The 12,773-nt window shown below is 33.1% G+C and overlaps 2 protein-coding genes across 8 annotated transcripts; one reads left to right on the top strand and one right to left on the bottom strand.

Annotated features, from left to right (window-relative positions):
• Positions 1 to 718: 718 nt before the first annotated feature.
• LOC140964121 (uncharacterized) lies at positions 719 to 4,502 on the top strand. 3 transcript variants are annotated; one of them, XM_073423656.1, is made up of 7 exons: positions 719 to 749; positions 1,042 to 2,459; positions 2,877 to 2,953; positions 3,074 to 3,110; positions 3,260 to 3,476; positions 3,570 to 3,966; positions 4,308 to 4,502. In XM_073423656.1, the coding sequence occupies exons 2-7, from the start codon at positions 2,150 to 2,152 to the stop codon at positions 4,473 to 4,475; spliced, it is 1,206 nt and encodes a 401-aa protein (XP_073279757.1). In that variant the 5' UTR covers positions 719 to 749; positions 1,042 to 2,149; the 3' UTR covers positions 4,476 to 4,502. The 3 variants fall into 3 exon arrangements, with proteins under 3 accessions (XP_073279757.1, XP_073279760.1, XP_073279758.1); XM_073423657.1 differs by lacking the exon at positions 719 to 749 and adding an exon at positions 762 to 1,041 and having other exon boundaries at positions 1,162 to 2,459; XM_073423659.1 differs by lacking the exon at positions 719 to 749 and having other exon boundaries at positions 761 to 2,459; positions 3,576 to 3,966.
• A 3,252-nt stretch (positions 4,503 to 7,754) lies between these two features.
• On the bottom strand, positions 7,755 to 11,480 carry LOC140965186 (uncharacterized). 5 transcript variants are annotated; one of them, XM_073425299.1, is made up of 4 exons: positions 11,163 to 11,480; positions 9,173 to 10,181; positions 8,605 to 9,093; positions 7,755 to 8,095 (listed from the first exon to the last, which is right to left on the bottom strand). In XM_073425299.1, the coding sequence occupies exons 1-4, from the start codon at positions 11,315 to 11,317 to the stop codon at positions 8,054 to 8,056; spliced, it is 1,695 nt and encodes a 564-aa protein (XP_073281400.1). In that variant the 5' UTR covers positions 11,318 to 11,480; the 3' UTR covers positions 7,755 to 8,053. The 5 variants fall into 5 exon arrangements, with proteins under 5 accessions (XP_073281400.1, XP_073281397.1, XP_073281396.1 ...); XM_073425296.1 differs by having other exon boundaries at positions 8,201 to 9,093; positions 11,163 to 11,479; XM_073425295.1 differs by having other exon boundaries at positions 8,186 to 9,093; positions 11,163 to 11,478.
• Positions 11,481 to 12,773: the final 1,293 nt, after the last annotated feature.

Below are 12,773 nucleotides of genomic sequence, written 5' to 3' on the forward strand. Positions count from 1 at the left end.
TAATAAATGACAGAAATTTGATTTTTAAAACAATATTTATTTATTGTTTAAAATTTTGATAGACAAAATAATATACAATTTTTCATATATATTTTTTCTATTTTAGCGGCAGAAGATTGTTATTGTTATTTAAGCGTTATTTCAAATGATATAAACATTTTTTATATAAATTTATATAATAATATTTAAAATTTAAATATATTCATTATATTATATTAATAATTTTAATGATTATTCAAACGTTAATATTTACTAATTTTAATTATTAATTACGTACATGGATTAAATATATATACTTAATCAACAGTTTAGTAGCACAAAACTTTCCGGAACAACAGTCGAAGGAAAGGGTTTTTTTTAAGGGGGGAAAGGAGAGAGCAAAGTTTAAGAAGTCACATGATATTCAACAGCCAATAGGGCCACGCTCATCTGTATCTATAATTCAAAGAATTATTGCATTATTACGAAAAAGAATAAGTCGATTGCCCGACAGCCTTGAATTTCTATATTTTCTCATTAAGAAAGCGCAACCAACTGTATGAAAGTCTTGGTAAAAATCTGATCCTGGCGAATAATCGCCTTGGAATTTAATTCCTCTGTTGAATGAACGAAAAAATACCTCTTAAAATCAATCGAGGCGCGGAAATTAGGACAAAGCTTTCTTTTCTTACTCCTCTTGTTATTCCTCGTCATCTTAATTCCCTTAGCTCCTTTATATANGGTGTTTACTCGATCGGGAAGGATGCAAGGTGAGAAACGATGACCGGAGAAAGATATATTTATACGGTTTACATTAATCAGCGTCGTCTGGTACTCTGTATATGATCACTCCGAGGGCTTTGAAATGCTATTTTCTCCCAGTTTTTATATTTGATCAAAGCCAGATCAAAACTATTTATTTTCTTCATTTTTTCTAGTTTTAATTTCACACCCATGGCCCTTGACTTTTGTTTTTCCTATTTACCTAAATTTTTAAACGAACCCTAGCATCTCGAAAGTTGAAACATGTTTTCTTGCCGTTTTGTTTGAGATGGTCTTCAGGTTGTTTGATGTTCTAAACCAGCAAATATTGAATCGGACCGAACTTCAAAATAACGAGAGGGACTTGAGATCTTATCGAGGATTCGGAAAATTATCAAGGATCGGATCTTTTAGGTTCAGTATTTTATGATCTTTGCATGTCTACTTTCCAGGTACGCATTTTTTCAGTTTTTTAGGGTTTATGTGTGGCTATCTACACTCGGACATGCCACTTTATATATCTTATTTTCTTTTTGCAACAAAACTGCAAAAATGAGGATATATAAAGATTCAAGATTCTACATATGCAGTCTAAGTTGGATGTGTTTAATTTAATATAGTTTTGGTTAATTATATTTCTGCGGGCAAAATTTTCTTTTCTGTTTCCTTTCCCAAAAAATACATAGTATGAAACATTTAATTTTTTATCACTGAATTTTCATATGTTTTTTCTTTATTTATATTTAATTCAATTTTAAACATTAAAGTTATTTTAATTATTTCAATGATAACAATTAGTTGAACTTCATATACATGACCTTAATATTTTCCAATTTTCAGTTCCTTAAAATTGAAACTACGTACCTCGAATATACATTTAAAATATCAGTCGATAAAGTTAATATAAATATAAAGAATTACAAATATATGAGCACCAAATTTTGTGCTTTGAGCAGTTAATTTCTACAGTTAGGATGCGTCAACACTAAAATCCTACAGCCCAGCAGTTGAAATAAATAATGTGTATCTGTATTAGTTATTATATATTAACGATAGCATGTGTATGTTACATATACATACACCCACCCACATGTATCCCGCACGCATATACGTGTGTGTGTGTATATATATATAGTTACATTCTTGCTAATTGTGACGACCCCAGAAGGAAAGTGGAACATTAATAATGCCCCATAAAGCATTATTTTTCTTTAAAATCTTGAACAATTTTAATTGAGAAGTCGATTATTTTGCAATATGGTGTAGACCCTTTTCTTTTCTGATGATTTCAATTTTGATGTTTCATCTTCTATGATCAAATTCTTTTAGCAAAGAACGATAAACTTTCTACATTCACCTTTTAGGAGAAAGCAATATTAAGCAAAAGGCATTAACGGCTGATGAAAAGATGAACACCGGATCAAGAGATGATGATATGGAAATGGAACAAAACACATTATCATCCGATTCATCAGAAAATATTTCGTCCATCGATTTAAATGAAGAAGCTGGAAGCAACGCCGTTGATGATAAAGGTATGGAGTTTTCCAGCAACGGTGAAGAGATAAAACATGAAGATAGCTTGAAATCAGCAGAAGGGGGTGAGAAGAAGAGTTCGGTTAGGCAGTATATTCGATCCAAAATGCCTAGACTACGGTGGACTCCTGATCTTCATCTCTCATTCATTCATGCTATAGAGAGGCTTGGAGGGCAGGAAAGTAAGTTTATGTGCTTAGTTGCCCAAACACGAGTTTTTTGGTGATTACTTAAATTCTAGTAATAAGTTTAGAAGTTGATCACTTTTGCGAAACCAGTTGATTAAACTATTCGTGGATCACGTTGTCATCACCAAGTGGTACTCGAGCTAGGGTGAAACATACAGTGGGAAATGTTTAATATCTGGTCAAATAGTGGTCTTCATCTTGTTTCAATGTCCCAACATCTGTTAGATGTATAATGAAGGTTAGAATCCGTTTATTCAGACTAATTTGGATAAATATAATTTGATTAAAACGAAGACAAAAATGCCAACATTCTCTTAATCGAGATGTGATTAAAGATTCAAATTATTTTTTGTGTTATTTTTATACGATCGATTTTCTTGTGAGCATGAATTCTCAAGCCTTGTCTTTCAGGGGCCACTCCTAAATCAGTGCTTCAATTGATGAAAGTGAGAGGACTCAGCATCTCTCATGTCAAAAGTCACTTACAGGTATAAATTTATTACAACACTTGAACTAAATAAGTAAAAAAAATATTAGCAGTAGTTGTGTATCTTATAAAGAGGGTTTTATTTACGTTCTTCCCGATTGTTTTACTTGGATAATTTCAGATGTATCGGGGAAAGAGACTGGATGAATCCGGAAAAGGTAATAATCTTTCAAAAAATAACTTCATATATTCACTTAAGTTTCTACTTTTCCTGGCTAGCTAGGGCTTTGCTAGTAATTAATATATCAGTCCGATTATTATTATTATTATTATTCAATATATACTAATTTACATGTGACATGTGTAGTGATTGGTCAACCAAATAGATTTTACAGTATTCCAGGAAGAAGATACCACCTTTCTGGAATAACATCCCGAAAATTCAGCCCTCTTCATCACTTGAAATTAGAGAATGGTGGCATTGTTCTTTCCCAGGATACGCCCGATCAGGGAGTTGGCCTGAGGAATTTTTCCCACAGTTCACAATCCTACTATCCATTTGAAATCAAATCACTCACTTCCAGGTAATTGGAGTATAAATGCCATATCAACAAAATTAAAGAAAGACCGGTAATACTCAGCCTGATGAAATTCTTAATTCGTCTAATTGACTGTAGCTGCAGATTTCAGCGCTGGTCTTCTGATAATCAAGAACCCAAAGTCAGGACTGATTGTCGAGTGATTTTGGAGGTAAATAAGCAGGATGAGCCAATTCCAAGCTGTATTCAATCGACGGAACAAAGGTACGGAACTGGTCCACTGATCAGGCCAAACAAATTTATTGAAGATAGAAGGTGGCCTTCGGGAGAAGAGATCCTCAAAACCCATTTTAAAGAGCAAAAGATTCCTATATCTAGCATTTGGGCTAGCGCTGTTTCACAAAGTTTTAAACCGCAACCTCGCTGGAATGGCATTGACAGCAGCACTAGGATTTGTCAGCAGAAACCAAGCTTCATATCTGAAAACTCAAGGCTACCGCTTCGTAATCTTGATAATTCCTTCCCGATAAATGAGGTAATTCAGTCATGCTATGTCAAAAGATTCGTATCCCCGTGTCGTCTTGTAGTGTAAGGGAGATATATGAGAAGGCTCGTTATGCTAGATAATGGGTTCTTTTATCAACTTTTGTAATATAAAAAAGTTGGTAGTAAAACCATTGTTTTACCTCTCGTTTGCATGCGCAAATAAGCCTAGTTCGTTAGCCAAAAATGGAGTGTAAGTTGATTTTAAATAACATGAGATAATAACGAGTCGACATATATAATCTGTTGCAAAAAGATAACACAAGTGCACAATTTTGTGACGAACTATGGTATGGTTATGATAAATAAGCTCCTATAATTTTGTTTTTACAGACGAACGAGGAGAAGAGAATTATGGGGACAGAAAGGTTGCCTGCAGGATCAGATTTACAACTAAGTTTAAGCCTGAGTACAAATAATAGCAAGGATCACAAGGCTTGCATGAAGGGAGGAGATTCAGATATTAACACAATCCTTTCTCTTGCTTTGACTCCTCATTGATCTTCCATAGAAATATAGGGAAAAAGACCTTAATTCAATCATTTTTCACAGATTAATATGGTATTGTTGGATGGTGTTGTTGGATGTCGATATTAATACACACTCAACATATTAGAATATTGAGAGGAGAGGCCAAGTACTTAAAAGAGCTGACTATATATGCGTTAGAGCATAGGAGTGAGATCTTCCAAGTACTTTGTCATTATACACACACATTTAGGAGTTGATCGTGTTCTAATTCACATATATGTAGATGTACTTTTAGCTTAATGGAAGAGATTGTTGTTTGATTAAACTAAAACTTATTCGAATCATGCGATTGATTTTATGGTTTATACGACTCGTTTCCAGGACAAAGAAGAACGTACAGTCCTATATCTTTGCTATGCTACAATTGAAGGCTTATATCATGCATGTTTCTTGTTTATGTACCGTGAGGGAAGAAAAAATTAAGAAATAGATTGTCACACATTCAAATTCAGTATTCGTTAAGCAACCAATGCAAAATAGGAGATATTACATTTCAGTGAAGTAAGTTGTATTTTTTCATTTTTGATCATATTATCGATTTGTCAATTTACAGTTTTAATCAATTAACTAACATTTTTTTTTTAATTTTAGTTATTTTTTACCAAGTTCCTGACGTGACATTAGACACGTCAGTATCACATGAAAAAAATAGTAACATCGAAAAAATCGTGAATTAGTAAATTAAGACCGTAAATTGACTGAAAACAAAACTAAAATATAAACATGCATGCATGTTACATAACAAAAAATGTGATTTTCCTTTTAAGATATTAGTACTTTCACACATTCTTGAAACCCTCTTTTCCATTTTCAAAATATACATTCGGACAACTTGCGCACTCAAGAATTTTAATCAGGGTTGGCTCAAATGATCATGATATTCAAAAATTAAAGTTTCCAACATGCACAAAAAAAAAAATTAAACAACAAATTAAAGGAGACGAAACTTAATTAGTTTTGTAATAGTTGTGTATATCTTGATGATCTTTTTACTACGAGACTTGAGAGAGCTAGCTTCATTATTCCACCGCTTAACATAGCCTGTCCCCCACCACGTACATTAATCTATTAATGTAGGCCATGAAAACTAACAGTTAATACTAATGAAAATGATCATGTGAGATGCTTACTCTGCGTTCATTGATCCTATATTTTCATACATATAGTATACAACTAGTAAGTGATCATGAGTTCGATTCTCCCTGCCAACACATTTTCGAGAGAAGCTATCACACGTGGTTTGATATTGTATTAGCGTCGGAGTTTACCGAGTAAACATCAAAGGATATAATGACAACGGGTTTCTACTCATAAAAAAAATGTATATTAATAGTGTGACAGGATGTTATTGGTCAATTTTTACAAATTTAATGGTCATTAATAAGCTGACCTCTAAAATTAAATAAGATGAGTTGTTCTTTGATTGTGATTTGAAATTATTATAATTTACTACTAATAAATCACCTAAATTCCATCAAGAAATCTCCAAATATAATCGTTTTTTTTTTTTTTTTTTTGTGTTTTGGCGTACGAGAGAGACGGGCCCCCTTCGGCCTTTACGATCACCAAAATATAATAGTAAAGATTAATTATTACTCATAACTGTGCCATTAATGCCTAACAGTTAGCTCTTATGTGTTACAAAATATTGACAATTTCATGGGACTCAACTTCCCTCTACTCTACATTCTTGTACATTTAAGACAAATTTTGCCTTGCGGGGATCCTTAACGGGGCGGGTTACCCGGCCCGATAAACTTACTGCATAACAAACCAGAGATTAGTTCGGGGCTAAGTCCATTATATTTTGGAAATAAAAATACTTGATGTGCTTACGGTCATTAAGGTTACTGGATGTGTGAGAGAAACTAAGGAGATCAGACGACACAAAAATAAAATCCAATTTGATAATGTCAAATTATATACATATATATAATTGTTTTTTTTTTTTTCTGAATTAGGAGATATGTTTATTACAATTGGATTTCGAATCCGTCACCCCAATTTGGGGACTTTGATGTCTGTTTGATGTGCTATAATTAACCATCAACGACCCATTGAAAATATTTAATCTACAGCATTTATCATTTTAATATTTTATTTCTTATAATGGTGATTGGATTTATTCAGTAAATTAATGTTATGATTTGGAACTAAAATAGACGGTAAAAGGGTTTTTCATATACATGGATATTTGATATAATATTTCCTCTGATTTAGCAGATGAGAGTCTTAAAAAGAACTATCAGTATGGCCTATTCTAATAATATTTTCTTTCTGAAACAGAAAAATTATATGGTTAAATATTTCCCTCATTATTATTTTTTGAAAAAGCTAGATTTTATATTGCGAAACTTTAATTTAATTAGTATCGAATTCTTGATTAAAAATTTTTTACGAAAATATTTCATTAAGAAGATTATGACTATGTTTGGTTAAGTAATTTAAAATTGTGTTTAGTGTCTTATAATGAAAAACTTTAAAATGTGTGTTTGGACAAGATTTTTGTAAAATTTTAAAATAGTTTTCAAAAAATTGTTCTATAAGTATAGTTTTTAATGAATAGCTAAGAGTTATTTTTTTTTTTTGTTTCTAAAATTTTCAAAAAAACGTGGGTCAAACATGTAACAAATCCAAGAAAAAATGAGCAAAAAAATAAAATTAAAAGATTTTTATAGAATAGTTATCCAACACATTCTTAATTATTTTTAACTATAAAAATATTTTTACATAATATGTTGGGTTGATCAAAAATGTTTTATAAGCACTTGTCCAAAATTAGATATTTTTCTAACATAGGTTATCTATGAAAAGTCATTAGATCTTTTACTTAAAAGCGTTTTTCGTAATGAAATTTAGGTAGAGTGGTTTTCTAAAAATATTTTTTAATGAGCATTTTGGATATAAAACTCTTTAATTTGGTTTTAAAATAATAATCCGTGATACATTAACCAACTAAATCCCAGATACTCTACTCTAAAAATCTTTGTTAACAATTGGCTTCAATTTTTGTCTACGAATTTTAGCAAGTAAAATGTTTTCTTAATAATATTCCACGGCGGAAATTTTTTTGTGTTATAAATTAACAATGTAACATCTCTTGTTTCACGATTTAAATTTGTGACACGTGTATTATACAATTTTCAAAAAAGATTATTATCAAATCCTTGTATGGGACACGTGTAACAGATCTAAATTGTATGACAACGGGAAGATTTATGTTCATACAGAACATGATACAGGCTAAAATTCTAGCTAAAACACAAGTACATAAATAGAGTAATTTGTTAGTTACAACGTTGAAATGTTTCATATTTCTTATCTCTTTCTGTGTACATCTCATATATCAAAAGCTGGCTTCAGAAAGCTTACAAAAAAGGATTTTACAGCCATCAGATCGTTTGCCATTCCTAGAAATCGAGTTTCTCTATCTGTGAAAAGCTATATAATATGGCAAAAAAAATTATCTGTAAAATTCGCGGTGCTGGGAAAATCTTGAACTTGTATATGTGGCTGAGGATGAGGATCCCTGGCGGGCTTGCTTCTTTCTATGATTTGTTTCTACTGTTGGAAGCATTTTTCATAATTTCCTGTCATGATTCAAGAACAACATAGAAACCATTAGGCAAAATTCAATAAATGCTTCAGAGGAAAAAATTCAGAAGATAGCAACAGGTTACATCTGAATATCGAACATGATTTTGTCGTAGGTAAGAATTTTTCATGATAGTTTCCCATTTGGAATCGGGGTATTAGAACTTTTCAGATTCTGTTTCTTGGAGTGAAATTGGATTGTACGATGTGGACTGGAAAATGGATTGCCTAAAGAAACGGAAGGCAGTGTACGCCATAGCCACGATTCAGCAGGCGATTTTGGTAAAGGTGGAGGTAAAGGAGATTTCAGACATGCAGGATCAAACTCTATTTGACTATCTGATTCTCGATTATTTTCATCTTTCGCGTAAAAATTTGCTTCAGATAGCACTTCTGTGCGTTCCCGGGACATGACATCTTTATCAGAACCAGCTACATTTCCAAGCTTTGACATGTGAGGGTATAGAATTTCAGGAACTGAAGATTTAAACGCATCACTTTTTACCATATGTTTTCTGCCAGCCAAAAACTTCGACCACTCACGGGAGATGACCACTGGCACCTCTGCTTTTGCACAAAATAAATCTGAAACTGGGAGTTCCGCTTTATTTACAAAATCCATGCACATAGTCTTCTCAGATGCGTTGCCTGATGGATCTGGTCCTCGCTCGTTTATTTGTTTCTTTGACACATCTTGCAAAGCCTCGAACAATTTACGGGACGATGCTATTTTCTTGGCATTTGAATTCTCATAGTTATTGGGGATACCAATAAATCCAACTCCTTCACGAAATGGAGACTTCGGAGATTCATTCCGATAGGGAGATATGTTACCACTTCTGTTTGGTCTTAACGGAGACAATTCTGATTTATACAAGTCGAAGGAATTCAAGAACTGATTTGATCCACTAGATAACTTCTTCTCAGATTTTAGCAATTCCCCTGGCAGCAAACCAGAATGAGTTCTTTTCGTACGAGGAACATGACCCGAATTCTGCAAGGATTCAATAGTTCAATGACTAATTATTTTTTACTGCTCTAGTAAAATTTTACAACTGATAATTGAAGACTACCTTGTACAGGGGTCCACTGAATGCTTTCCCAGTCTGTTTCCTAATATCACTGGCAGAAGATGACGTGGTACAACTTTTCAAATTCATTCCAGCTAATGGATTAAACAAGCACAAAGAATTTTTTACACGAAACCGAGGAAGAATCCCCCACAATTTCCCCGATTTTTTAACCTTAATTGAACACTCATCTTCATCTTCACTTCGCACAGCATCAGCACACTCCCTGTAATATGGAATGGAACCATATTGCTCAAGTAAGAGATTTCTTTCCCCCAAAACCACCTTCTTTCCTGGTTCCCTCTGTTGCTTGTTAACCACCAATGCCTTCTTCACAACATACTGTGGCGTCTCTACTAGGACAACAGCCTTAGCTGCAGGCAAGAATCTATCCATCATTAAATCTCTTGTTTTTTCGTCGACAGAAAAAGTTTCAGAAGGTGCAAAGGATGATGATATCCTTGACAATGTGTCAAGTGCATCAGTGTACCCATCGTCCTCACTATCTGTGTCAGATTCATCTCTATGATTTAAACTCTCATTCAGATTCTCCAGAAAACTAGAATGGTCACTAAAGGAAAATGATTCAATCTGTGGCATGTAAATATCCTGATCAACAAATCTTTCACCAGAGTTATACTGGGAGTGAAGAACCGATACCCTACCTGGGGGCAGCCTTGGGATTTCACCTGAATTACTTCTGATGGTGTTTGAAGGTTCCTCTACAGTGTGAACCAGGCCTTCAACTTCACGTTTCGGTTTTCCAGGGACCTGTTCCCAGTGAAAAGGAACAGCACCTGGTTTTGTCACCTCCTCGGTTTCCCAATCCGATTTGTTCAAAGGAAGAGATAACTGTCGGGTGGGTATCACTTTTGCTGTCGCCTTACCTTTTACGAACTCTTCTGAAGAGTTCAAAGGTGATGAATATCTCCTTACAGACAGCAGCGGTGCATTAAAATTGATTTGCCTTTCCTCCATTAGCTCCCTGAAGTACGGAGCTCTGTTCTCGACACTATTAACAAGCACATTAAAGCCAGATCTTTTCGAATTACTAGAGGTATTAATACACAGAAACGCAACAAAGATTGAAGAACAAGGAAATGGAAAAAAAAATAGATTAATGAGCCATGACTACAAATGTTCTTGAAATGTCTCTTCAGGAAAATAAGCATCGCCAAACAGATAATGGTTTTATAATGTTCGAAGAAAGAATATCTCACAATTAACAGACGGATAAAAAAGATTGCAAGTACTTGATCAAATAGATTCAATAGTCAGCCAAGAATTTAGGCGATTCAATGGATTTGCAAGTAAAACTTGTATTTTTTAACAACGTTAAACACGAACTCTTAAAAATTCCGCCGCCCCTAATGGGTCTTGTCCTGATTATCAATAATAGCAGAATTTTCCCAATATAAGAATCATCCATCATAAGATAAATAAAAGACTGCAACTCAGAGACCAGATACAGGGAAAAATATTTCTTCTCTGACCTTTTTTCCTCAACCAAACGCAAAGTTGGGGAATTTCTCTAGATTTCTACACCAGAACTCGTCATTACTGAGCCATTGCTTGAGGGGGCACTCTTTCAATTTGTTACTTGTCTCTTTTAAATGGATGCGCTCGCCTACATTTATTCTCTAAGAACTGAGAAAATCTGTCTGAAAAGGGACAAAATCTCTTGCTAATATATTGAATCCCAACAAATCTTGACCAAAAAAGTAGTCAAGACACTAAATTTCCCACAAAAGAAAAAAATTCACACGCGAAACGACTAACAGTTAATGCCATGATCTGATTCCTCATTAAAGGATACTCACAAGCCTTTCACCCAAATAAATCGAGAGGAAATTCAAGAAAGAATGACAAGTATCAAATATTCCGAAGGTAGATTACAATAATACACTACAAAATATCCCAAAGGGATCATCAAAATTCGGAAAAAAAAAATCCAAGAAACCGAAAATAAAAAAAACAGATTATCTTTACTTACCCGCGGCCGAGAGTGAAATATAAGACGGCTGCCTTCCTTGATTGATGGCAACAAAAGAGGAGTAAAGGCGTGAAAAACACGAAAGAGAGGGACATGTGCATGCAGAAATTCAAAAGTTCACCAGAAGTCCTTGCTCGTGCTTTTAAAGTGAGCATTTAGTAGGGAGGTGGAGCAGTCGTGATTATTGAGTGATACATGCATGTGGATTTGAGACTGCGGTGGTGGATCTTCACTAAACTTGTATATGCATGAACAAAAATTCATATATGATTTCAAATATTTTTACTCTACAATATAAATATTCTTCGGTCATCCTTTTTCAAAATTCGATTGTTCATAAACATGATTTCTAATGTATTTTTTTTTAATTGGGAAAACTTTATCTCAAGACATAATCTAAAAAACGTAGAATCTTAAAGACACATGAACTATTGAGTCATGAGCAACGTTATCAGGTTTGTTTTTTCACATAGATTAAAAAATTGGGAGAATAAAATTTATAGACAGATTTCCTATTTAACTTTATTTAATTCACTCAATAAAATTTGAGACGACCATAGAATATTATACTGGATCATGTGGTAAAAAATTCAAGCGTAGACCCAATGATCTTGGGATGATTAAGTTGATAAAGTAGATGAAATTAAGTTGATGATTAAGATTTTGATTTTCTCTATCAACGTTTTTTCGAATGAATTTTTTCACACAAATTTTGTTTAATATAATTTAGCCGACTAATATTAGGGATGTAATCGAGTCGAGGCGAGCCGAACTCTTGAATGTTTGAGCTTGGTTCGTTTATAATCGAGCCGAGCTCGAGCTTTATTTAACGAATATATGCATGGCTCACGAGCTTATTCAAGCCTTTCTCGAGCCTAAACAAGCTTAATAAATATGAATTATACATTTAAATTTTCATTAAATTAATTAAAAAGTAAATTATATATTTAAAGAAAAATATATTGTTCTTATTAAAATTTGTAAATTTATTATAATAAATAAATTTAATAGATTTTTCTATATATTTCATAAATAATATGCAAAATCAATAAATCAAATATCAAAACTATTATTTTTTCATCTAAAAGATTACTCATGAACTTACCAACGAATATGTTCACGAGCTAACGAGCCGAGTACTGTAAAACTTGAGTTTGGTTTGTTTATCTTAACGAGCCTCATTAAACGAGCTCAAACGAGCTTTTATCGAATCGAGCTTCGAATAGCTTACAAACTGTTTGGTTCGTTTACATCCCTAACTAATATCATTTCTAAACTATTGTTCGAAAATTTACTCAACCTAACTAAAAGACAAACACAGTCGCGACAGGTATATTGTTGGACAGAAAGTTTTAAATCGACTGCCTTTATTTTATTTTATGGGAACAATTTAACACATGATGATTTTAATGGGCGAACAATGGAGGGGGGACGCTCAATTAATTTCATACAAGTAGACGAGAAGTGATCGATAAATCTCCAAACATTGCTTTTATTTGTTGTCTTTTTCTGTATAAAAAATATATATATACGTGTGTCCTGGATGAAAATCGATACAAAACATTAAAAATATAGTACTAATATATGATATTTGAGAACCCAAACATATGT

This window comes from Primulina huaijiensis, chromosome 18 (genome assembly GCF_012295235.1).
Source record: "Primulina huaijiensis isolate GDHJ02 chromosome 18, ASM1229523v2, whole genome shotgun sequence".
Taxonomy (NCBI): domain Eukaryota; kingdom Viridiplantae; phylum Streptophyta; class Magnoliopsida; order Lamiales; family Gesneriaceae; genus Primulina; species Primulina huaijiensis.

Coding starts and splice junctions, on each gene's coding strand:
- LOC140965186 (XM_073425296.1), bottom strand. CDS start 11,317: ATGCTCACTTTAAAAGCACGAGCAAGGACTTCTGGTGAACTTTTGAAT. Junction 10,182..11,162: donor TATTTCACTCTCGGCCGCGG/GTAAGTAAAGAT, acceptor GCTTGTTAATAG/TGTCGAGAACAGAGCTCCGT. Junction 9,094..9,172: donor TCAGTGGACCCCTGTACAAG/GTAGTCTTCAAT, acceptor GAATCCTTGCAG/AATTCGGGTCATGTTCCTCG.
- LOC140964121 (XM_073423656.1), top strand. CDS start 2,150: ATGAACACCGGATCAAGAGATGATGATATGGAAATGGAACAAAACACA. Junction 3,111..3,259: donor ACTGGATGAATCCGGAAAAG/GTAATAATCTTT, acceptor TGACATGTGTAG/TGATTGGTCAACCAAATAGA. Junction 3,477..3,569: donor ATCAAATCACTCACTTCCAG/GTAATTGGAGTA, acceptor AATTGACTGTAG/CTGCAGATTTCAGCGCTGGT.